Genomic DNA, 26,766 nt, shown 5'->3' on the forward strand with positions numbered 1-26,766 from the left:
TGTCAGTTATACCTCAATTGAAGAAAACAGTTAACTAGAATATAGCCAGAATACGAGCACTTCCCACAATCTCCACGCCTACTCCTATGGCCCAAGTCACCTTCTTTTACCTGAGTTATACCAATCATCTTCCAAGTGGTTTCCTTGCTTCTACCTTTGCCCTTTTATAATCTGCTCAAAACACAGCAGCAGTGTGATCCTGTTAAAGTATAACTCAAATCACTATTCTACTCAAAACCTTCCAAAGGCTGCTATAATCCATATCACCACTCCCCTCAAACTTCATTTCCCCTTGGCCCTCACTCATTCATTATGTTTTAGCCATACTAGAATTCTCTCACCGTGAGGCCTTTATGCATTCTGTTCCCTCTGCCTAGAACACTTTCACCAAAATAGACACACCATTCCCTTTTTTCCTTCAGCTCTATTTTCAAATGACGTTATCGATGAGGCCTCTCCTTAACTACCTTGTAAAAAAGAGTGACACGCCACCATCACTGCTTCTCTCCCTTGCCCTGGTTTATTTTCTTCACAGTAATCATCACCATTTGATATTACTATGTATTTCTTTATTTTCTATTCTTCCCATGCTGTAATTTCCGTTAAAGTAAGTTTTTATATTTTGTTCACTGCTGTAGTTTCAGTGACTAGAACACTTCTTGGCACATTGAAGGCCAGCATTGAGATCTTCATTTTCTAATGAGGAAAGCAAAATAAAAAGAGGCTCAGTAACTTGCCCCAAGTAATACAGATACTTTGACCTAAAGCTTTTGTACTCTTCATTCCTTTTGTTTGGAATGCTTCCCATGTTCAAACCAGGGTCTTAACCTTTGTCTTCCATCAAAACTTGCATACTTTCTACTCCAGCTGCAGAAAGCACTTCACAAGGTTGCCATGAGGTTAAATGTGAATATGAGCATCACTAAACTTTGTAGAATGTCAGGCCACATAGTAGTTGTTAGTTCTTGTGGTTTCATCTCGAAGATCAAAGTCAGACTAGCCCGTTTCTTCAAGCTTATTTTTATCTAGATGTGAAAATATAACTATTTTCTAGGAAACCTGAATAAATTCCAAATATGAAAATTTAGATAGGATGTCTTATGTTAATAACATGTGGTTTCCTGCAAGTAAGTAATGGAAATAAGATATTTCAGTTATTGAAATATTCAGAGGTGAGCACCTGGCCAAAAGCACAAGCACATGACTGTGGTTTAAACATAGCTCCCAGTTTCATCTCTCAGCTGCAGATGTGTTTTGGGGTATATAGATAGCTTATAGTCTGCCTGTTAGCAGATGCGGAATAATTGAGTCAACTAAGGATAGTTATTCTCAAGATTTTTCAAAACACCACTTTCTAATTTGCCAAGGAATTCTGTACCTGAAGCATCACACTCCCCAAGCGAGAAGCACAATGATCTAAACATTTAGATATTTGGAGAATAAACCTCATTCATACTTCCAATGGTCTGATTATTTGTATATGCATACGTATTTTAAAATCCTATTCAAGTTTGCAATTTATCCCATTTAATTAATGGAAAAAAAAACAATGTTCAAGGTGAAATAACTTGTCTAAATTTCCTTAGTGGGAAAAAACAAAATAGAATGCGAACACATAAGAGTCAAAGTTTCTCCTCTAGCTAGTAGTATTTGCCTCTCAAGCTTTGCAGCTTACGGCATACTAGGTCATATCAGAATGATAGGAAATTGTCATATCTGGCTGGTTTTAACCTACAAAAACAAATCTCATTTGGTTCAAATTAATATTAATAATAGAACACTTAAAACCACGGCATGTATATTCAGGAGAGAAATTCAACGACAAAACATCTTTTTAATGAAGGTGCAAAAATAGCAAAAATAAAAGTCTCATACCAACTGTACAAAAGCTGTAATTAAACAATAACAGAAAATTATAGTAAGTGATTTTGTAAAGCCTGATACTTTATAAACACTAAATGATAATGTCAAGTAAGATTACAGATTGCCTATGCTCAGAACACTTGTCAGGGAGCCCAAAATCAGGTTTGATTCTTTCATCATCCTCTTAACTCTACCATGTTCCATGACCCACTGTACTCACTCTTAATCCAAGACATTCATTTTTCAAGTACGTGTCCCAACAAGGGGGTTAAGAGGAAAGGATTGGAGAAGGGATGAATTCCAAGAAAAAGAACAAATCCATGACTCCTGCAATACAGGTGGGGGAGACATTCCTGCACCTGCCCTATAGCATATGCTAGTAAATTGTGAATAAATAAACGGGTGAATGAACGAATGCCTTATCAGTGATGAGTAAGTAGTTTCCTTCCTAATTGTGAAATATAAGATCTTAAGTGATATCTCTAAAGAATATAGAACCATATAATGTGTTTTAGATGAAGGGACCTTAAAGATATCTAATCTAGTGTGTATTTTGTACTTGAGAAAATTATGGCTTGAAATTAAATGATTAACCCAAAGTCACACAGCTTGTCAGTGTCAGAACTCGGACTAGAACGTATGTCCCCTGCTTCTCAGTGTAATACTCCTTCCACTATATCTTCAGATAAAGCATCTTTCTCGCCATTAGAAATAATTAGCATGTAACTTTCACGTCCTGAATATAGCAGAGTAGTCTTACTTAGTATTATAATCAGAAGGTCTTAAAATTATTTAATCTAGTCCCTTATTTTACAGAGGAGAAATCTATGATGCAAAATGTTAAACGACTTGTCCAAGGTTAGCATAAACAAACTCAGGTGCCCAAATTCATAGCACATCCCACCTCATGCTGAGGGCACTCGTGTACTTAACGCTTATTTGCTTTTACATACTTTGATGGCATATGATACTCCACATGTGGGCAACAGGAAATGTTTATTTATATACAAGTACATGAGAAAGCAATTTCCATTCATCTTTTTAAGAAATTTTTACAAATAAGAAGTTTTTAATACATTCATCCTTTGCACACAAAATACATTCTTTTTACTTTTACTCTCAGTAGGAATTATTTCTTAATAAAAACTTAAGCTACAATGGACATCAGGTGGTTTGGTGATTTGACAATCTTTTTTCAAGATGGAAAACCCAAACTTTAAAGACAGTCAATATGTAAAGGAAAGTATATATTAAAAGTGCTCCTTCATTGAATCCTAGAAGATTGAATGAGTGCTCCTTTCTAACATGGTTTATAGCTATCCCTTGAAACAATGCAGAAGACAAGAAATTCTCTAAGCGATGACAACTCAATTTCTACAAGACTGAAACAGTCTTCATGAAATTGATTATCACATATAAATGGTAGGCTCATAGAAAGATTCCTATGGATATATTTGGAAGTTAGCCATTATTCAGGGGTCTCCTGATCCAGCAATTGACCTAAGATTGTAAGTTGCATTCTCCAAGTGGGATTTTAAGAGGTTCTGTTTAAGTGAACACAAATGATTTTTAGACCAATCGCTTTTAAGAGAGATGTGAAAATATATACCCACACGGCAAACTTGTACACAAATGTCCATAGCAGCATTATTTATAACAATCCCCAAAGGGAAACAACCCAAATGTTCCTCAGCTGATGAATGGACAAGTAAATTGTGGAATATGCATACAATGGAATATTATTTAGCCATAAAAAGAATATTAATTCATGGTACAACATGAAACTTGAAAACATGCTAAGTGAAAGAAGTCAGACACAAAAAAACACATATTGTGTAATTATAGGAAATGTCCAAGATAGCCAAATCCACAGAAAGAGAAAGTAGGTTAGTGGTTACCAGATGCTGGGGGAGGTGGGTGGAGAAGTAATTGTTAATGAGTGCAGAGTTTCTTTTTGGGATACTGAAAATGATCTAGAGTTAGTGGTGAGTGTTGTACAACTTTGTGAAAATACTAAAAACACCAAATCGAACACTTTAAAGGGGTGAATTGTGTGTGAATTATATTTTAATTCCAAAAAGAAGGATGCAACTTCATTAAAGAATTTTTTGTTCACGTTCCTGTTCCCGATCCCCCCTTTTTAATGTTGATTGAAGTTTTCATACAATCAACTTTCTATAGAATGTTTTCAGCTAAGTGCATTCAGGTCATTATGGGCTTATATTTCTAACAGGCTTTTTATTAAACAAACAAAATACATGGACACATAGGACAATACGGTGTACTGCATATTAACATTGAAAACCAAGTATTATACCTGTATTGAAGCAGATGGTTAGATTTTATATACTGGTGTATTCAGATATTACTGAGAGCCTGCCTATGCTTAAAACCAGCCAAATATTAATAACTGAGTTCATAAGATTTGATGATTAACATGTTTGTTAAAACTATGTGTATGTTAGAGGTCCATGTTTTAAAGGAAAGAGATAGGAAAGGGGGGGAAATCAGGGGTTCTCTAAGTCTTCACAAAACGGCTTCTCTAAATATTTTAACTAGCTGCTGAGAAGACCTCCAGAATGATCTATTTTGCATTTTATTTCACCCCTACACTAAAAGTCATGCATTAAAGTATCGTAATAATATATGTGGGGCACAACTTTTTCCCTTTAGATGATCAAAAATCTCTTCTTAATCCTTTATTATTTGAAATGTTAAGCAGAGTTTTTTTTGGAAGTGTGTGTGTGCGTGTGTGTGTGTTGCTGAAAACAGCAACTTTACTCACACACTTACATTTATGTAAGTGTATTTACATAAATACATTTATGTAGCTCCCTTACATATCATCAAAGGAGCTCCAACCATCTGGTATGTCTAGAGGACACTTCAGTGAGCAGAAATTAGAAGCCAGCATTCCAGTCATTTGAAATTTTCCGCAAAGGGACATGAAAGACCCAACACGCCTTAAAGGGATAAGAGGATTAAAAAATTTTTTAAATCAATTGACATTCATTGTCAAATAGCCTACAAGAAATTTCCACTGACATTCTGCAATTGTATAGGATGAGAGAATACTTCTAATGATTACATTCCAGAAAGCAATATGTTTAGCAGCTGTTTTTCAGAGGGCTTATCAAGTTTTGCTATTGTTATTTAATCCAGGCATAACTGTATAACCTTAAACAAAGCTGTGGACCATTCAACTAACTAGTGATAAATTATCCTAACCGACCAGATTCTTTTGTTATTCTGTACATGAGTTTTTGCTTTATTAGGCATTTGGTACTCCAATTTTTATTTCGGAATACAGTGCACATGTAGAAAGGAAAAAAAATCCCTGCTAAATTTGGGTGTTGGTAATTACGTCCATCAAATATACGTCATCTGTGAAATGAAATTCTAAAAGCAGCTGACAAAACTAGGATTCATGACTCTATTTTTATCAAGAGGAGAAAACAAGAACCACACAACCAGAATAATTCTTCAGAAGCACACGTTGTTATCAAGTATATAAGGGGAAAAAAATACATGGATAATTGAAGAGTTAGTCAACAGTAAGATTATGATCTAAATCTGATACTAATAAGAAACGAAGAGTTTATAAATACCTAGCCTGACATTCCCCAAGAGAATAATGATTATCACCTTAATGAGCTTTTTCTGACTGTTGTTAAAGGAAAAAAAAGTGAGGCAAAGGGCAATAATAAATGGCAAATGTGGTCCCTTAAAAAGAAGATAGGATCAACCCATTTTTCTTCCTATGGAGAATGAGCTCAAGAAGAAAGAGGTTCAAATTGCACTGTGAGGTATTTCAGTAATAAAGTTTCCTGATAATGAGGAGTTTGCAACGCTGGAATTGCCTATTGGGAAAGAGTGCAAGAATACCTTTCCTGAAATATGTAAAGAAATAAAGAGACTCTCAGGTGACAATGTCCAAAGGCAGAAAGATGGATCAAATAAGTGACTTCCTTTCAAGGCCCTTTCAGAAATGGTGCTCTTTTCTTTGAAGTTGAGAGGGGTTCTTTGTTTTGTCCTAGGGATCTATACTTGTATCAGACCATCCAAAGTCTGCCCTTAATTAAGGAGAAAAGAACTGATATTTGACTGCATACTGTTTACTGAGCACTGTCCTAACTTTCAATTTATCTTATCTAATTTTCACAAGAATCCTGACAGGTATTATGAGTCTATCTCATACATGGGGAAACTGATGCTCAAGAGATTTGTGCTCTGCATAAAGATACAGCTAATTGGACTCCTCACATCTAACCTGGTGTTCCCCCTTCCCACACCTCCCTACATTACTCCTTGAAGTGTTAGAGTTATAACCCATCAAGGATTCCATTAGGAACTAGAACACAACATCTCCAAAAAGTCTGCTCTCATTCAGTGGGAAAGTAAGAATTTGTCTCATGTACCTAAGTCAATTAAAGAGGTGCCTAGCTTTTGTGCTCTAACCTCTTACGTAAAGAAGTCAAAGAAAGTCTTACCCAAACTCAAGTGTTTCTCACCATACTGATCAAGACCAATGACTTCTTATAAAGACTAATGAAAAGCCATCTATCAGCCTAACAGGGAGGTGAGTTATTTTGCAGGTGGAATCATTTGGTCATGGGCTTTATTAGTAAGTGTTGCTTATACTTATCTCCAATTTCTGAAAACCCATGTTTTGTTACTTTTTCTACATGAAGAAATTTGGCCTTGGTTCTATTAAAATAATTTGCAGAATATGTTTTTTCAAGAGAATCAAACCAACAAACCAAATGTCATTTGAGATTCTGCCAACATAGATCTTAGCATCTGCTTTATGCCATTAATGCACCAGCCCATCTCTAATGGAAGCTGCAAAACTTCATGTTGGTCCATTTACGGGATCTTTAACTGAAGATTCTGTTCCACTAAAAAGGCCTGGTCTGAAGTCCTGGATACCAGTTATTCACTCGACTGAGCATGGCCTATCAAAAACATAATTTCCATGATTTCACATAACTTCTATTAAAACGATACTTTTCTTCTTTTTAACTTAATAGCCAGTTTGTGATTTCAACTGGACATTAGTGAATGGACTGAAAAAGCAATCCCAGCCTAGGGCACAATGACAAGCCAGTCTCTTAGCCAAATAACATGTAACCGACCTCCTTCCAGGAGGGTTGGCAGAATAGCAAAGCCTTTAAAAAAAAAAAATCATTAGCTGTAGGTTAACAGATATTGAACTGAACATGTTATGAGAGGCAAAGTGCTACAACATAGGTTAATAGGTCGTCTAGTTGAACCTCCAGCCAGTGCTGAGATCCTTCCCTCATCATCTAGCGTCCGCCTGACAAACACTATTACCTAAGGCAGCTCCTTCCATGGTGACCCACCCTTTTGAGAAAGTTCTCCCAAATCCGTAGCCCTATGGCCTTAAATCAGTGGACTTCATTCCACCCCTTTGAACCAGAGTCTTGCCCTAATTCACTAATTGTGTTCCTCTTTCCCAGGCTAAATCTCCCCAAATCCTTCAAATATTCTTCAAATGTCATAAATTTTAAATTCCTTCACCATCTTTGTTGTGCTTCAATTTGTTTTTAATGCCAAAGTATAGCTCCCAAAGATGACTGTAACATTCCAACATCATAGGCTTAGGAAAGAAGATGAAGTGTCATCTCTCTTGTTCAGGATTACTATATTAATTAGCTGTTTGAAGGGATGATAATTTCTTAATTCAGTATGCTTTTTACCTAGTGTGATGAATGTAAGAGAAGGTAGCTTTCCTTTTAAACACAAATACACTCATGGGACAGAAACGAAATTTGAAAAGAAGAAAGAAAAGAGAGCACAGCCGCCTCTTATCCCAAAATTAGTGCTCAACCAGATTGCTTGTGTGGAGTACTGTTTGTCTGAATGATGACATACATGCCTTTTTGCTCTTTTTGAATTTCTAGTTAAGTCTCAAAAGTATTATAGTTGCTTTAAAATGCATCTGTCAGGACCTTGGTTGAGGAATGTAAGTAACCAGTTGCAGTTAAAAAAGAATCTAGAAAAAATAAAGGGCAAACCCCAAAAGAGCTCTTCCAGAGGCTATAGGGGCAGTATTCCCTAAAGTATGGATGGCTATGAAATGTACAGAGTTGTGCAGGCTTAAGAAATTGAAAACGTCTGCACTGGAGGAGATAATGCTAAGTGAAATAAGTCAAGCAGAGAAAGACAACTATCACATGATTTCTCTCATCTATGGAACATAAGAACTAGGATGATCGGTAGGGGAAGAAAGGGATAAAGAAAGGGGGGGTAATCAGAAGGGGGAATGAAACATGAGAGACTATGGACTATGAGAAACAAACTGAGGGCCTCAGAGGGGAGGGGGTGGGGGAATGGGATAGACCGGTGATGGGTAGTAAGGAGGGCACGTATTGCATGGTGCACTGGGTGTTATACGCAACTAATGAATCATCGAGCCTTACATCGGAAACCGGGGATGTACTGTATGGTGACTAACATAATATAATAAAACATCATTAAAAAAAAAAAGAAATTGAAAACGTCTATCTTCAGAACTTTGGTTTGATATGTGGGGGAAAAAAATGAAAGTTTTTTTCTGGTTATAAGATGATATCTTATGTGGCTTGGTTTATTAAAATAGATGTTTTCACTTTAGTCAGAAGAGCAATTCAGAATCACTTGCAACTGTTATCTATTCAGAATGACTAATTAACTGAAATTTGGTGCTGAATCTGGAAGAATTATGGAATAGCTGAGAAGATAAATGAGGCAAATCATTGACCTGACACTGGAAGTCACCAGTGTCCTCCAAAGGTTCATGAATAGAATCCAGTCCTCTGTTAAATTCTGCCTCCTCTCTCCAACAAATCTAAATTGCTTAAAATAAATAACCCTAACCCAAATATATTATTTTGGCCATTGGTTTTAACCCTTCTTTCAGAAATTGACACATTGCCAAATCAATCCATTTGACTTTCATTTCTAGTTACACTCTTGCCACTTTACTAAGGAAGAGATGGTAACATGAAATGAGTAGAAAGAATAGTAAAAAAGAAAGGCCAGGAACACTAATGGCCTAATTTAATCTGCTGAAAGGACAATTGGATCTGCATAATCAAAATTAAATGTTAATACAATAGAAATAAAAGCATATAAAGAAATAAAAAAAGCCCTGTATAGGTAAAGGAAAAAGCACAAAATCCTTTGAGGATACGGTCTACACAAAGCCATAATAAAATATCATTAATGTCAGTGAGCTATATGATTTCACAATTCTCCCAAACCTGACTCTATGACATGCGTTTTCATTGGAAATTGAAAAGTTTTCCATATATTTAGTAACTTTATTAAAAGAAGATTACACCAAAAATGGAAGCAGACACGGACTCTGATAGTGTGAGGCAGATCAAGCCAAATTGAATTATGAGAAAGCAACTTTCTTTTTCATCCACTATGAAGTAAAAATTCATTTTTATTTAAGAAGGCTCACCTTAGCAAACGTTGCCATGGCAATAACCACCAGTAAGCAAACCAGCAAGTTTATTTCCTGGTCTAGGTTAAGATGCCCACATTTACTTAGTATCCTTTCTCAAGTTCTATCTGAGAAGTTTCTAGGTAACTGGCAAAGCTCCACTTGGCACTAAGTCACTTATTCAACTAATATTTATTGAGCACCTACAATATGGTCAGGGATTGTTCTGAAACTAGAGATGTATCCATGAAAAAGTGTCCATAAGGCCTAATCTGGAATTCACACAGCTAAGGCAGGGAGAAAAGCTCTACATTCCATGTATTTCTGCTTACGGGCCATGGATGGGTGACTGCACGCTATGGAAAGGCTGGGAGGAGTAACAGGGAAGGAAGGGGCCAAGAGCAGAACTTTCTAATCCCCTTATGAGTATGGCCAAGGGTAAACAAAAGCAGCTGAGCCCCAGGGAATAAGAATTTCAGAATGCAAGAGCGATCCTAGAAGCTGTTGTTCTATGACCAAATCTGTCCAATCTAACAGTCTATCTACATTCACAAAGCAGTTTTAATTTCAACACACTTGCTGCTGTGGAGACAGAGCTGGGTCATGATGTAGGATATTGGATTTTTTGCCCTAAATAAAAGACAATAAATCTAAACCTATGGACATGTCCTCACAGTTTAAAAAGAGAAGTTCTGGGGCACCTGAGTGGCTCAGTCGTTAAGCGTCTGCCTTCGGCTCAGGGTGTGATCCCAGTGCTCTGGGATCGAGCCCCACATCAGGCTCCTCCCCTGGGAGCCTGCTTCTTTCTCTCCCACTCCCCCTGCTTGTGTTCCCTCTCTCGCTGGCTGTCTCTCTCTCTCTCTGTTAATAAATAAATAAAATCTTAAAAAAAAAAAAAAAGAGAGAAGTTCTGCCCACCTTGATCAACTTGTTTTCTGAATACTTTTATAGTTGCTGGCTTAATGGAGAAATGGGGAGGGAAAAGCAACAATTATTATAATTGATTTTGGTTGGTATTTATTAAAATGATTTTTCTTTCCTGTAGAAACACATTCAAAATAAAAGCAATTCAAACTTCTGGGATCTCTTTCTCTCACCCATAGGATCAGAACACACACAGTGAAGCCAACCAAAAGTATCAATTCCCTTATACAATATGTATAATCTGTATACAACAGACGAGTCACTCTGAAATCTGCTAGAGGAACACTGGAAATGCTTTATCGATATTGTGTCTCTATGAGCCTCATTTCTTTAAAATTAAATAGCTTTCAAACATCAACATATCAGAACCGAGATTGCCACCATCTACAACAACACAATTGCATATCCTGCCCTCATTCCATTATTCATCCCTCAGGGATGCCAAGCGGCAAGCTACAGAAACATCTGACAGCATCGACAGCATACAAGTTTAATTATTTCCCCAATTTGCATTTATATCAGTGAACAAATTGGAAGGCATCAAAGTATGGCACTAAAGAAATTAGTAACATGTATTCAGCAGCACATCTTCCATTTCGAGTCTTGTTTTAAAATTGGCTAAGTAAAGGCATATATACCTCCATTTGAACTGGAGATTTGCAGTAACACATGCTAAAGGGAGGGAGGAAAAGAGGAAAGAATGGGGAGGCCAGGAGAGAAAGGAAAAGAAAAAGAAATAGGAAAGCGTGTATGGTCGTGAGTCTGAGAGTAACATTAGCACAGGAAGGAGGTGACAAATGACCGCTCCACCTGCTTCCACAAGCGGAATTTTTCTAAGGTTACTGAAGATACAAAAATGGTTCATGAGACTTTTCAACTGTTGCTATTGTCAACTTATCATACTAAAAACATGTACAAAATTCTAAGCCTTGGTCTGTCCAAGATGGATAGTACCAGGAAGTAAAAGATGTCACCTGCTATCAAGGACTGTGCTCTGCTTGGAACTCTGCATCGCAGTCCATTAATCCACAGTATTTTGGTCAGATCAGGTCTGTTTTCTCATACTACTCATGATGTCTCAGAGCTAGTCTTTTACATTAGAATATCAGCAGCCATTTTTTTTTTCATTTTTTTAAAGTTTCCATTTACTTAAAGGGCTGGAAAGATGAGAGAATAGAAGAAAATGGTAAAGATAGAGGGGAAAGAACATGAAAGGAAAAGTATTTTATTTTCCAACAAATCCACCCTAGAAAAGGTAGTCATGAGACTTTGAGAAAGAGTGCTGATTCATGGACTTCCCTTATTTTTTTTATTTCAATGTAATACATTTAAGGACATCAATGTACTAAAATGTTTGGTCTATGAAAGAGCGGATTCATTAGCACCAAAAGGAGTCATGGAGCTTATATATATATATATATTATTAAACCAATGATTGTTACTGTTGGTCATGGGAAAAGGTTTCATATCATTTTTACATCCCGAAGTTCTTGAAAGTGCCTGTGGACCAGAGGAATAACACTTTTCAAAGTCTCCATGGAGTCATCAACACGCACCATAGAGGCAGGACTTAGCCTTCCCAGTTTTGGTTTATCTGGTAGACAAGAAAACCAGGGCCCCCAGAAGCCCTAAAGCACAGCCCCCACATGCACCCACTGGCGTGCAGGAGGGATCTCCCTACAGTACATTTCCCCCTGGACTGTGTTCAGGAATGCGCTTTTACTTGCTTTTTTTAAAAAAAGAACAAAAGCCACATGCTCTGCAGATCATGGAGCGCCTAGTGCAATTTTCTCCTTGCTCCAACTCCTGACTGCAAAAGGGTGAAACCATTATATGTTCTGCTAATGCTGGCCTGTGGACAAAGCCTTTGGCCTGCCATGCTTTGTAAGCTCTGGATCCCACAGGAGTCAGAAGGTCTGAGAGCGGGAGCCACAGTCATCCCCAGATCTCCCCCAGCAATTTGGGGCCCATCGGGGCAGCTGCTGATTCCTTTTGCTTCTCCTTGCCTCAGCCTTTAGTTGAAATTACAACAAGTCAAATAGCTGATGCTTTTGCCTTCTCCAGGTAAGGGCGAGGATACATTGTTCACAAGTGTGTTCTGCCTGGCTTCACTGATGAGGCGACATGCTAAGTCAAGGAATAGTTTCTCCACGTTATCTGACTCCTTGGCTGAGGTCTCCAGGTAATACATGTCCTGAGCTTCTGAGAATTCTTCAGCTCTCTGCTGGGAGACCTCTCTCCTTTCAGCCAGATCAATCTTGTTGCCTAGAACAGGGATAAATCAAAGAAGGAAACATCACTGGACTTTTTACAGGCTCGGAAGCATCAACATTCAATTTCATATCTGAAGTGAAATCGGAGAGATGGGCAAGGAAAGCAAAGCAAATGTGGCTGTGATTACTGGAATGTTTGTTTTAAAATACCAATGCCATTTGTAATGGCAAAGAATGGGGCACAACCCAAATGCCCCTCAGTTGGCCATTGGCTTGAATGAAGGATGGTACATCTGCATGATGCAGCTATGTGCCTCTGTAAAAAGCAATGAGGAATGTCTCCATATACCGCCATGGAATGAGATGCAAAGATGTTAAGCAAATAAAGCAAAGTAGATAAAAGATGTAGAACATACAACTGTCTAAGAAAAAGGGATAAAAAAATACATACATGCACACCCACAAACTTTATTTTTTTAATGCGAGAATAACCCAACATTTTAATTTTAAAAATAATGGTTACCCATGAAAGGAACAAGGTTGAGGAGATAGGGAGGGACAGAAACTTGACCTCTCTAAATATACCTTGTCCCAATAGATTTGACTTCAGAATCTTAGACCTATGTTTCACCTAAGTATACAATTATAACTATATAATACAAAATTAAATTAAAAAAACAATCTCTACCAATGGAAAGCAAAATGAAACAAATGAACCTGTTTATCATGAAATGGCATAACTACACAGAGAGGGGTCTATTCCAAGTGAGTTGAAGATCTCCTATTTTAACCATGCGTCCTCAGTGGTATATACTCTAAGTACAAGAAGAACTGAAGGAAAACGTTTTGAACTTTAGAGTAATCATCCTGTCAGTGGTAGTGTGAGTATTGTTATTCCAAGGCTGCTTCTGTGGGTTTTAGGGGATAAGGCAAATGAGTAATTGTGCTAGGGTCATTGCGTCGGAGATTTCGGGCATGGGAAAAAGGAAATAGAGAACGATTAATGAGGTTAAGTAAAATTTTTACAGTCCTGAATTATAAGTGGAAGTATCCGTGTGAATAATTCATGGTGGATTTCATCTTTAAAAATTTTTCTACCTCTGTTCTCCTGGAAACCTGACAAAAGTGACACGTCAACTGTGTTACCCGGCAGCACAGCTTATGGCAAAAGTGACCCCTGACTGATAAATTCCATCTGGCCTGGGAATTCTATGCATGAATTCTAAATTTCTAGTGGAAAGCCACAACTTTGGGCTTCCCTGAGTGTGGGGACTCTTCACTTGAAGAGACCTTGAAAGTTAGGTCCATGGAGTTGTTATAAGAGAGACTGGCCTCTGTTAAGGCTTCTAGGCCAGGGCAGGTCCATTACGTGTCTGGCAGGAGCCTTTTTCCTTATACCTCAACTGTCCTGGAAGGTCCTGGGCCACTACATGGATGGCTATGGAGGATTACTTCCACTGAAGAGGAATGTCTGATGCTGACCTGCTATGAAGCCGTATTTCCTGTCCTGTATCCATCTAAGAGAGAGTCATGCCAAGTGTGGCCTATCGTAGTCTGGTGAGTCAAAGTGTTTGGTGGAGCCTAATAGACAAACCCCAGGTGGGCACTACAGAATTCACCACACACACACACACACACACACACACACACACACACTAGTTCTGTCCACTGAAATGCCTAAAAGCAATGACCACCGACTAATAGAGAAGATTCCTATCACCTTGGTTGTGGCCTCTAAATATAACTTTGCATTAATAATAAGCAGTGCTACTTGAAGGAATGGCTAATTCCTGGTCTGGGGCAGGAAATGCACAAGTTGTGCCTGGAACGCTTACACCAGAAAGCAAGCGATGGTCATTGCCAAAAGGTCATATCTAAAGGACTCAGGAGACCATTTGAAGCAGCTCCACTCTCAGAGTTGGAACAATTGGACCATCAATAATAATATTTGCAAGGGCCTAGAATATACTGAATATATTTAAATCTATAATAATATTCAAAATATAAACAAATTTTAGTAGTTACTTCTGGAAGATACTGGGGAAACAACTCATTATTTTACGAAGTGGGAAATTAAAAAAAAAAAGGGAATCAAGCATTTTTCTTGGCTGTTCTGTGAGAACTGTACCTCAGAATATCAACTAGGAAGTATATTTGCTAAAAAGAAAAACAAAAAAACTGAATCTGAGCAGGCCTCTAAATTTACCTACAAACCTGCAGGGAATACAGGTGATGGAGCAACATGTCAACGTATTCTACGGTGTGAAGTAACAAAATTCAGACTTGAAAACACGGAAGGATAAACGTATGCTTTAACAAATAAATTCCAAGGGAGAAAAAATGGAGGGATAACCTACAGGCAAAAGGAGAATTAAAAGACACAAAAGTCAATGAGAACATATGAGCCTTATTTGGATCTCTGACTTGAACAAATTTTTTAAAAATGTCTGAGTCAATCAAGGAACTCTGAACATTGTCTAAATTTTGGGTGCTATTAAAGAATTTATTTTTTTTAGGTGTGAAAATGGATTTGTGGTTAGCTTTTCTTTCTTTAAAAATCCTCTTTTGAAGTTATACATTGAACTACTGAAAGATAAATTAATACAACCTCTGGGATTTGCTTCAAAATAATCTGAAGGCAAGTGGAGACAACATAGAGGGGAACAGGTAAAATAAGATTGACCATGAGTTGATAATCGTCGAAGCTGAGAGATGTGTACATGGGGGTTCATGATACCATTTTTTCTACTTTAGCTTGTGTTTGAAATTTTCTATAGTAAACAGGTGTTTTTTTAAAGCCAGTGACTCTTTCATACTGAAGGGACTAATTATCTCCCATCAAATCTCCATTTAACTTCCTTAGACAGAATCCCAAGGAATAATGCTTTGACTCAAGTTCTCAAAGGCTTTCTGTGGAATAGAAAGAAAGCCCAAGTCCTAAGATGGGTGCTTTCAAGTGCTTCATGACAAACATTCTCCAGTATGCCAGAGGGTTTTCAGGAGTGGGCAAGAGTACTAGCTCATAGAGAGGCAGATACTTAGCCCAGCAGCCCAAAAGAAAAGTCCAACAATTTATTACAAAGCAGCACATTACAATTGGACAAATACAAGGTTTGGAGTTGATCTTACATGCTGTGCAACCCTGGGCAAAGAACTTCACCTCTCTGAGCCATGGTTTCCTCATATGTAAATTAGGAATCATTACACATAAATTTCCTGATATGATTCCTGGCACATGGGTGCTAGCTATAATGCTTACTGTAAGTATTTACTTAGCTTACTGTTAACCATAATTTGTGACTTAACAATGTTTCTGAGATTCTCTACCTGGATTTCCAAAATTCAAGTCTTGCTAGAATATACAGCAATGTTCCTTTTTAGGAAGAAAACATTTTAAAAGCCATATATTATTAACATTTTACATCACCACAAGAGGAGTTTTTAACAATCCATTCCACGTCACTGCAATTCCATTGTTAATGGGCCTATCTGTCACCACAGAAAATCACGGGTTGTTTTCTGCTTTTCCCCCTTACTAAACAGAGGTTCTACCCTCCTGCAAGATGAAACAAACTGAAGAATTTCCCTTGGTGGATTCTTTCTGAAGTGAGAATTTCTCAAGTCAGCATGAATGTAAGAAGAGAAAAAAAGTTCGTTTTTTTTAGGCCATAAGCAATTGCTTTAAGACTAAATTCTTTATTCACTTAAGAGATATGCTTTACTTCTAGACCGGCAGCTTCCATGATTTTGTAACTAGATTTTTTGGATAAGTTTAGCAGCCCACATAACTTTCACAGCAGTCCACCTTCTTCCCTAGAGCCTTCATTGACAGAAAAATCAATCAGCAATATTTTCCACTTTATTTTTCTAAACCATCGCCTTGGGAGATGACCTATTTCATTTTCTCTTCAATTTCAGAAGAACTGAATGTTGATTGCATGAATTATATAGCTGTGGACTATATTATTGGAAGGTACCAAGGCATAGGCATTATGTGATTATAAATTCTCTGATGGCCACAAATCAATTTCCCTCCTCATTAGTCCTTACTTACCCACTAGCACAGTGATGACCTTGTTGCTGGCATATTGTTCTATCTCCCGCAGCCACTCAGGAAGGCAACGGAAGGATTCCTCACAGGTTATGTCATAGGTGAGGATCAAGGCATTGGCGCTTCGGTAGTAACTCTGGGTAATGGACCGAAATCTCTCTTGACCTGCTGTGTCCCAGATCTGAAGCTGTAAAGGCATAAGAGAAAGATCAGGTTGGAGAAGCAGAAAAGAAAGTATTGCCTTGCTTTAGTTGAGAAATGGAAACACCTCAGTCAATTTCATGGTAATTTTCTGCCCTAAAAAACAAACAAAAATACAATTTTTTTTAAAAGATTTTATTTATTTATTTGACAGAGAGAGAGACAGCCAGCGAGAGAGGGAACACAAGCAGGGGGAGTGGGAGAGGAAGAAGCAGGCTCCCAGCAGAGGAGCCCGATGCGGGGCTCGATTCCAGGATGCCGGGATCACGCCCTGAGCTGAAGGCAGACGCTTAACGACTGCGCCACCCAGGCGCCCCCTGCGCCACCCGGGCGCCCCAACACTTTTTTTTTTAATGTGGTAGGTATATCTGGTTAAGGAGAGGAGCTTGCTTTGTTTTGGGTTTTTTTTTTTTATATTACCTAAGAATTTCTTTTATTCTTAAAAAAAAAACACAACTTATTGTGGGGTGCCTGGGTGGCTCTGTTGGTTAAGCGTCTGCCTTTGGCTCAGGTCATGATCTTGGGGTCCTGGGATCGAGCCCCATGTCGGGCTCCCGGCTTAGCCTGGAGCCTGTTTCGCCCTCTCCGTCTCCCCTCCTCCCTGGCTCGTGCTCTCTCTCTCTCTCTTCCACTCTCTCTCTCAAATAAATAAATAAAATCTTTTTTAAAAACTTACTGAGCATTTATTATGTGTCAAGCTCTAAGCATTTTACATGTAATATACACAGTGAAGTAGGTACTATTACTATACCCATTTCTCACATGAGGAAACTGAGGCACAGAGAGATTAATTGAGTTGCTCAGTGTCTCACAGCCTGTGTGTCCCCAGAGCCAATTGAACCAGGCATTGTGGTCCCAGAGTTCATGCTCATAACCACAATGACATATTACAAACGTCGGGATAGAGAGCAAGCTGTCATTGTGTGATTGCTGGCATTTCGGTCAGCAACTGGAGCACGAGTCCATCCCACCTCAACCACCTTTTCCAGTTCAAAACTCAAATGCATCTATTAAGAGATGTCCCTGTTAATGAAAACAGGAACAATGCCATGGTAGATAAAATAATATCCCTCCATCACTTTTAAGCTCTGAGACCACGGGCAAGTCACTTGATCTCTGGGTTTCAGTGGTTTCTTTATAAAAAGACGTTAGTAATATGCAAGCCTACTGAAAGTTCACATTTTTTGAAGTTGTCTACCAGCTCCAAGACCTAATAACTGATGGTTCTAATAATAAAGAAGAAGATAAAAAACACTTCTCCCCAGATTTCCCTGCACAGAGCTGAAGACTGCAAAGACAGCATTGTCCAGAGACTCGTGAGTGCAGGACAATCCAGAAGGCCTTGAGCAATAGCACCAACAAGAGTAAGAAAGTCCCTTCCAAACTGTATAAACTTCATGTCACAAAGTGCATTCACCCCCATTAAAAGAACATCATTTCCTCAAGGAAAACCTTCCGGAATGTTTTGATTAGACCAGGTTCCCCATGCCCACATATTCTCTTCTGCAACCCACCCTGTAATTCTCCCTCATGGCACCTGACACACTCGAAATCATTTATTTGTCATAATATGTTTGATAACTGTCTTTTTCACTAGACTGAAAGCTTCACGAAGGGGAAGTGGTCCATTTTATTCACAGAATCCCCTGCACCAAATAAAGTGGCTGCCTGGCACATAATAAATGTTCACATATTTATTGCGGGTCTCATTTAATCTTTACAACAACCCAGGGAGGTAGGCGAGTTTATGCCTCCCCTCCATCTCCTAACTGGCTACGCACAAGGCTGGGACTCAGTCTCCAGGCCTTCTATTCCCAGTGAAGGACGCATCCCACCACCTTAGCCCCCAGAGACTGATTTTAATATACATCTGCATCCAAGGAGGATGAGTTAGTTGGTGTCACCCTCTGTTCCTACCAGTTTAGCTGAGAAGACTAATGAGGGACCGGTGGTCCCTGTCCCCGAACAGTGGCACAAGGCTCTCCTTTGATCTTAAGTCGCAGCTGCTCTTTATGATGTACACGAAAGTCTGTGTGTGCTGAAGGCGACCATACAGATGTTACGGCTTTTGCTGGGACAAAAGCTATTTCTCTGCTCTGCTCCAAACCTAGGGACATGGTTCTCCTCTGCCAGGATGTGTCTTAGAACAACAGACTATTGTTTTCATACCACAATGAGCCTTGAAAAACACTTGTCATTGAATTTAATACTGTCAATCATTAGAAATCACTATGTTCTCATGATTGGCACATCTTGAGAACAGCTCTGAGAGTTAAAACCACTGAAATATTTTCTAGAAGGGTGATTGTATGGCCTTGCCAAGAGGTAGGCTGCTTTCTCATAGGGGGTTGCCTGTTTCTAGCCTTGTAGTTGAGTCTTAAGAACATCCATACTCCACTGCCTTTATCATTCAAGTTGGTTTCACTATTGTCTTTGCAACTCATTCGCTCCTTTTCAGCATTTATATGCTACTAATATATGCAGAGTGCTGTGCTAGGCACAGGGAGGATACCAAGATGAATACAATATAATTTCTGATCTCACAGGGAGGACAAACATAGCAAACCGACCATAATAAAAAAGGAGATGTTCTTGTATTAAAGAGGTGCCAGCAGGAGAGAGTGTCTCCCAGGTTTTAATCTCATGCTGGTCAATATGTTCTCAATACTGCAGCCCTGGGCTTTCTAACCATCCTCATCTCCAGCAAGGGGCTACACTGTTCGCCTACACTCTTTGCATCTCTCTTGTCTGGCTGCTGCAAGCATGCGTTGCAGTCACAGGTGCACTGGAGTGCCTCTGCACGAGACTGAGAACTTTGAGGGCAAGGGCTGCTTCTTATTGAGCCTTAGAGTCCAGTGCCTTCCTAGCAGAATACACGGCACATGGTGGACACGTGTGAATAATGGCTAGCTGAATGTAAAAAGGATGATGGAATCACAAAGAAAGGGCTGATTAGTTCTGCTTAAATGATTAGTAGGATATTAAAGAAGGTTTCACAGATAAAATGTTTGAGCTAGGTGACAATGAGCTCCTAGAGGGCAAAAATTCTTTACCTAACACAGTGCTTGGCACACCTCGTCTACCATACCACAGGGTGGATACAGGGATGAATGCATGGACAGATGGTCAAATGAGTAAATACATGTGCATATGTTCAAGACATTCTTATCAACGCAATATATACCGGATCACAAAGACAGCCAGCAAATCTTCTGTTTATAAGTAATCTCCTAAGGTTACAATGTTGTAGCCTGAGCTTAAAGTTTTACTTGTTTCTCATTTATTCATGACAGACTTAAAAAAAATGGATAGGAAAAAATTCTACACTGTTTTAATCACATTTGCTACTCAAGTTCATTTCAAAATGCAGACCGCGTTAAGAGAAGGGCCTCGACTTTGCCTTTACTGACTTAGCACTAAGAATGCTTCTAATACGTTTGATTCCCTGCCTTCAATCCTGGAAGCCGTCCTAGAAGGAACGAGACTGAAGAGGGGAGGCCGAGGTGGGGCAACGAGAAGTCAGGAGAGAGGCCTGGGGTGTGGCGCTGCCTTGGCATTCTCCAGGCAGGTGACCCTGCACAAACCACCAGTAGCTTCTCTCTCCCACTGACTCTAGGGGACTCTGAGAAAGCCCACAAACTACTCGCAAAAAGACACTTAAGCATCACCGAGAAGAGGGATTCAGTAAACATGAAAGAACAAGGACAACAGTAAGACAACTTCTGTGTCCCTAGTGAAGCTTGGGCAGCTCTGCCCTCTTCCATGGAAACACTAAAGACGTTGCTCCTCACGTGTCCACGTGTTAATGAGACCCTTAGATTAATGGGGTTGAAGGGGGTCATTCTAGATCTTGGTTCCACATACACGGCTAGAAAGAAACTCAAGCAAATTAATTAGGACTCATTAATTTAGGAGATTAATCAACTCTTACTTTTTAAAGATGAAGGTCCGGAGGCCTAAAGAGGTGAGAGGACGGGCTCTGTGCTGTGAATAGGGAGAGGAGGAAGACACAAACCTTGTTCCTGAGGAGCATGTGGTCTCATGGTAGCGTTGGCGGTTATGAAAAGATGGATTTTAGCGGAATGTAATAAGTGCTTAACAATGAGCTTATGGTTTGCAGAAAATGGAATAAATGTAATCCCTGAACTTGGAGATTCAGAAAAGAAAAGTAAGCCCGTTCTTTAATAGTGGGGACCACTTCTTACTCACGCCTTTCATTCCCAGGGCCTGGCACAGAGGACGCACTAACATTTGTGGTCATAGGAAGGAGCTCACACAGATATGTGTACATGACTAGGAAATCCAAATTTCTGGAAGTAAAATGCCTGCAACACTAGTTATCTTTACTCAACTTCTAGGGGGCGGCGGTCACCTCCACCCTGCTGGAAGGATGGTTACAAGTGGCTCTTCCTGCCACTGCTTCCTGGATGCCTCCTTCCTCCTCCCACTCCCAACTCCTCCTCCCCACCTCAGCGCACTGTTTTTTCTGAGCTTTCTGGTTGGCATTGACGTGGATTTCATACCCTGCTTTGTTTTCCAGTGCCCCTAGCTCTCCATTCACTATTGTATTCAGTGTGGATGTCTCTGCAGAAGGAACCACCTGGAGGAGTCAGGGCTGAAAGAGATGCTGGGAGTGCTTCTATTCCACACTCAGGAGCCTTGCCCTACACACTTCTCTGTGTATCTCTGAAATGTTGCAAGAGCACACTGGAGCCTCTCTGCCCTTCCCGAGGCATCTGAAGGCAGGGCTGCAGGTACCACAGGAGAAGGATGCAAAAGACATGGGTTTAAATGTGGGGTGCTCAGGCTGGGTCCAGCTGGAAATCCGATGCCCCAGTTTTCATTGTGCTGCAGATGCCAGGGTCACTGCTCCTTCCCATGGGACTCAGCTCCGACAGTGGAATTTCACTAACTCCGAGAGGCAGGTAGAGCACAGAGCCAAAGATCAGCCTCTTTCCCCTCCTACCATGTCATTCCATCCTGTTCCATATCTCTTCCCATCACCTTCCTCCTGTCCTTGCTTCAAAGTGACAGGCCTACTGTGCCTTCACCCCCTCTTCTCTCCAGGCAGGGCAGACCCCAGGGAGGAAGTGGATGCACTAGCTCACAAAACTGGTTCAGATCCTGCCTCCCTCCCTTCCTAACTGTGTAGCCATGGATAGATAAGTGGCTCAATCTCTCTGAAACCTCTAAAAGGAAGGTAGCTTACCATTTACCTCACAGGGGTTACAGTGAGGACTACATTAAATACAACAGGTCATCTAAAAGCACCTAGCAGTGAGACTGACATATTAGGTGCTCAATAAACACTATCTCCCTTCTCCCCTTACCAGACATACCATGCTTCTTACAGGTACCAAACTGTCCAGAGGGCACAGACGGGAAGAGGGAAATCATGGATCCTTCCTGGACCCCTCATTTAGAATCTCTTCCTTGTTACAAATAGGGGATATGGTGGGAGACACAGTAATTCCAATAAATGATTCATATGACCAAATGACCCATAACAAATGTGGGAATCAGTAGGGTCTTTCATGGGGCTACTGTTCTTAAGAGGTAGCACTGCTTATTGGCCCAGCTCAGGAGTTCTCAAAAAGAAATTTCTGCTTTGTTTTTACAACACCTCTGACATGACAGGAGATAGGACCAACTTGCCTTAGACCCTCTCTCTGTCTTCCTATCTATAAATGCAACATTACAAAGGGAATAGAACTCTGTTCAGAAATAAGTCGCCATGGCTGAATATATTATTTGCAATGTGGGTTTCAATGAGGAGATTTAATAAGTGTTATGAAAACACTACTTCCTCTCAGTACAATGAAAGCCTTATTGAACATTGAGCATCTTACCTTGACTTTTTCACCATTAATCTCCACTGTCTTAATCATAAAATCAACTCCAATCGTGGCTCCTTGTCCTGGGGGGAAAAGACCCTAAAGAGGACATAAAGGAAAACAATTAAGCGAATCTTTCAATTAAATGAAATTCTCTCCCCTCTTCCCCCTCACCATGCATCGCCAGCCCCTTCCTTTGGCTGAGTTAAGAACTCTGGTTCATGTCATGGGAGCCTTGTTGAATTTAATTTTGTATGTATGCTTTGAGGGGTTAAGGAAGGAGGGAGAAAGTAGGAGAGAGGAATGCTAAAAGAAGAAAGAGAGTGAAAGGGGGATGTGAAAGGGGGAGGAAGACAGAGAGGGGGAAGGGAGAGAACTAGGAAGGGGCGGGAGACTGGGTTTCAAAGACTGAAACAGAACTCAGACACAAGGATAAGATTGAGGAGCATAAAGCCATAGGGATGAGATCAGGATTGTTAGAAGAGGAGCAAAACAGATAGGTGCTCCCAGAGAGGTAAAATCCGGGAAGATTAAAACTGGTTATCAGCCTAGGGTGTGGACAACCATGGGAGTGGACCGCTGACAGGGACGAACAAACAAGAACACGCTACAGGAAACACGAACGAGACAGTGAAGCTTTTGAATTTCCCTCTGCTCTGAGGGTGAGAACTATTTCCCTCAGTGCAATGTACCACACATATGTAATTACATGAAATCAGGGCCCTGGACCCTGGGAAGATCATGGAAACAAATAAAATCATTCAGTGAGAAAATGAAGTCGGAACAGCACTAAACCAGGAGGATCTCTGTGGCCTCAGGCAAATCAGTCCCCCTCTCTGGGCCTCAAATTCCATGAGCATTTCAAAACAAAACAAAACAAAGTTGTACCTCAAACTGAAAGCTGAACTAGAAAGATAGGATTTTAGCAAAACTACATGTACTGGTCTATAGTATTTCCTGCAGGTTTGGGGGGGACTTGGAGGTGGGAAGGAATTCTAATAAGGAAGAGTTCTTCACCTAGTTTTGATTCCCTCTTCACTTATACTCCAGAATTGTCAGAAATTAAAGTAAAATGGACTTCATTAGCTCTGGCAGCTAAGATTGGGGCATCTTTAATTAAGTCTATTCCCTAACAAGAGAGTTCTTTAATTAAAGTTTGAACTTAAAAGACTGAGCTTCAAACCCACAGAAAATATCCCATTGCATGTCTGCAAAAGATGTAAATATAAACATTCATAACTGTACTTACAAATATTGAATCAATTTTCCTCTGTTTTGGTTTGACTCAAACACAAGGCTGCCAAGCTTCGAGTTTATCGCTCCAGCTGTTTTGCAGTCTAATAAATGCCAAAAAATCAAACAAAACCTTCCCAATGTCTCCCCCATCATTTTGTTCCCCAACTCCCCATGCCTCAAAAACAGCTGAATCCAATTCATTTGAACTGCCTGCTACATAACAACACCAAACATAATACTGTCTAGGGAGTGTTACCTTGGGGGGGAGTTAAGGGGCTGGGAGGGGTAAAGAGTAGAAAAGAAAGGTGTGGTGTGCTTATTGGTAAAAATTCGCGTTCAAAAATGGACACATTTTTACCTTTCATGACAAAGTTTATGCTTTTAAAGAGAAAAGCCAGATTCTTATGGTCTCAGAGATTAGGACACTAAAAGTAAAAGTGATCAGGCTAAGAACCAGGAGACATGGGTTCTAATCCTAGCTTCGCCGCTAACAGGATGTACAACGCTAAGAAGTCACATCATCCCTGTAGACCTCAATTTCGCATCTGTATAATGAGAGGAGTAGACTGAATAATCTCTAAGGGATCTTTCCTTAGATAATAAGACAAGGTCAAGGGAACTTCTGATAAAGAGACACTCTTCCACGTCTCTGCAGGCTTGTCTTCCTGCCAAAAGCAGAAAAAAGTACTGTTGGGTGGAAGTAAAACCAGCTGGAGTTTCCGGTATCACGCCACAGTGGCTGACTGAGTGCAGACGGCTGGTAGCTTCTTACTTTTGATTTTGCCAGGCCCCGGCTTAGTAAAAAAGCACAAGTTCTCTTCTGGGTTTTTTTACCCTGGGAAAAACCCTGGCATTTCCCAAGATGACTCTCTGCCCTAAAGCTGTCTGTGTGATCCCATCCAGTTTTGCACAGAACCACAGACTGTCTGCGCTGGAAGGAGCCTTGCAGGTCCCCAGGCCCCTCCTGTGTGATAGGGAGGGAGGGAGTCCGGACAGGAGGGAACTTATCTGGGCTCACAGGATGAGCCAGGGCAGAGCTGGGACCAGGACCCGAGTCTCCACACTCCAGCTGGCGCTCTTTCCACAGCACCTGGCAATCCTATGCCTTAGCAGAGCTAGTCTCAGGGTTCCCAACTAGCACCATAAGAAAATGCAAGATGCATGCATGATAATCCTGAAAAGGATGCCATTCATATTTTTCCAGGGAAAACACAAAAGAAGGTCAACTTCAGAATGATTTCTCACTCATTTCTGTATAAAAACAGGCATATAGTCTCTGGCAGTAATTCTTCAAAGGGCAGCCCCAAAGAGAACTTGTACTTAGATCATATGATAAGGACTCAATCCAGAGGGAACATTTAATTTTGTTCATCTAGTCCTTCACTGTTCTCGTTTCATTCCCATTTAATAGACTTAAAAACATCAGCATATTTGGTTCTAAACCAGAATGACTCACTCGGTTGCCTAGGAGGATGTGAGAGGGCATAGGCAGGGAGTTTGATTGGTTCAATTTGTACTTGAGTTTGTAACAAAAATAGTATTTAGGTTTAGTCTGAAGTCCAGATTCATTTGTTAACACCTTTAGGTTATTGACTGATAATCTATTTTAATCTAATAATCTGTTTTTGATACTATACACTGAAAGCAAAACAATTGGTTCCTTTCATAAAGGAAGCACACAAAATGGGGGAGGCTTGGTGGTGACCCCCAGAGCCAGACTCCCTTGAGATGGCTGGAAAAACTCCAGCCTAGGCTATAAAGCCTGTGCACTTTCAAAGGGCACATTAAGAACCAGCAGCCAAGAGGCCCGCTCTGGGACCAGTCATCCATTCTCTTACGCTCACCTAACCAACAGGTTAGTCTGAGAAACCCAACCCTGGACTTCCAAGTTCTCTTACCTGAGTGAATCGTCGGACTAGGCACGTCTTCCCCACACCAGCATTGCCAATTAAAACAATTTTAAACAGGAAATCATAATCTTCCATACTCATTTACACAGCTGAAAGGCAAACACAGGCAAGAGTGAGATGGGGCCTGGTCAGACTTGCCCACAGAGCTCAAGCTGCGCCAGCCTTGTCTCCTCAGGAACAGCAGATCTGACTCATGTGAAGAGCAATATAATGCTTCCCTCTGGTGACCTCGCCACCGAGAGAGGAACACAGGTGTTTGGTCACAGACGAACTTTACTCCTTCCCAGTCACCTCATGCCACACAGAGTGTATGACACAAATGTCCTTTCACCTGGTAACCTTTATTCTTCCAAGTCGTCAGGTCACAGGTCACCCCTGTGGTAAGAGCTGTTTTCTTTCAGCATGGAAAGGAGATTACAAGCCTTTGTGCAGACAAGCTGGGGGTGCCAGCAGGCAGGAACAAAGGAGAGCCCATCCAAAGCTTCAAGGCAGTTTATTCTCGTACAGTGTATGCCTATGGGAAGAATGCCAAGGGACTGGGAGACTGAATGAAGGGGAAGGAACTGGGAAGAAACCTTTCAGTCCCCTGCAAGTCCTGGGCGTCTTGAGGTCTTAACGGTGGGAGTTATCGCCATCCCGCTACCACCACCCCGCGGCTGTGCACCTTCCACCAGCCAGCCCGACGCTCCAGCACCTCCCAAGTGCCTGTCCACTCATTCCTACGGGCCGTGGCATGTGTCACGTCCTCTGCCCAGGATGCCCTCCCTCCCACCCTTCTGTGCCACCAAATCAATCCTGTAAAGCCCAATGCAAGCATCTTTTTCTCTCTGACTTTTTCACTGCTCTTCCCCAAATAAAGTTAAACACTTTCATCATTCCTCTGTCCTGAAATTTCAAAGGTCTGCCTCATCCCTGAGGCAAGGCATTATATCTTTCGGCTCTATTTTCCTAGCCCACGCGTGGGACAGTTATATTTAGTACACGTGTACTCTGTAGAATTAAAAGTTAATGAATAGACCTAGTGCTTAAGTGTAGGCCTTAGTTTCTCCAACTGTGCTGAAAAGAATACTACATGCTCTGT

General features: G+C 40.4%; 1 protein-coding gene across 2 annotated transcripts in view; it reads right to left on the reverse strand.

Moving 5' to 3' along the window:
* Positions 1 to 1,781: 1,781 nt before the first annotated feature.
* RAB30 (RAB30, member RAS oncogene family) overlaps positions 1,782 to 26,766 on the reverse strand; it is an 83,103-nt gene continuing 58,118 nt past the window's right edge. For both annotated transcript variants that reach the window (XM_045815553.2, XM_045815554.2), the window contains 4 exons: positions 25,674 to 25,774; positions 22,555 to 22,638; positions 16,508 to 16,691; positions 1,782 to 12,505 (listed from right to left, as the gene is read on the reverse strand). In XM_045815553.2, the coding sequence (XP_045671509.1) occupies positions 12,255 to 12,505; positions 16,508 to 16,691; positions 22,555 to 22,638; positions 25,674 to 25,766 (612 nt within the window). In that variant the 5' untranslated portion in view covers positions 25,767 to 25,774 and the 3' untranslated portion in view covers positions 1,782 to 12,254. The remainder of the gene's footprint in view (positions 12,506 to 16,507; positions 16,692 to 22,554; positions 22,639 to 25,673; positions 25,775 to 26,766) is intronic.

This window comes from Ursus americanus, chromosome 16 (assembly GCF_024610735.1).
Source record: "Ursus americanus isolate L20-20 chromosome 16, mUrsAme1.1.p, whole genome shotgun sequence".
Lineage (NCBI taxonomy): Eukaryota > Metazoa > Chordata > Mammalia > Carnivora > Ursidae > Ursus > Ursus americanus.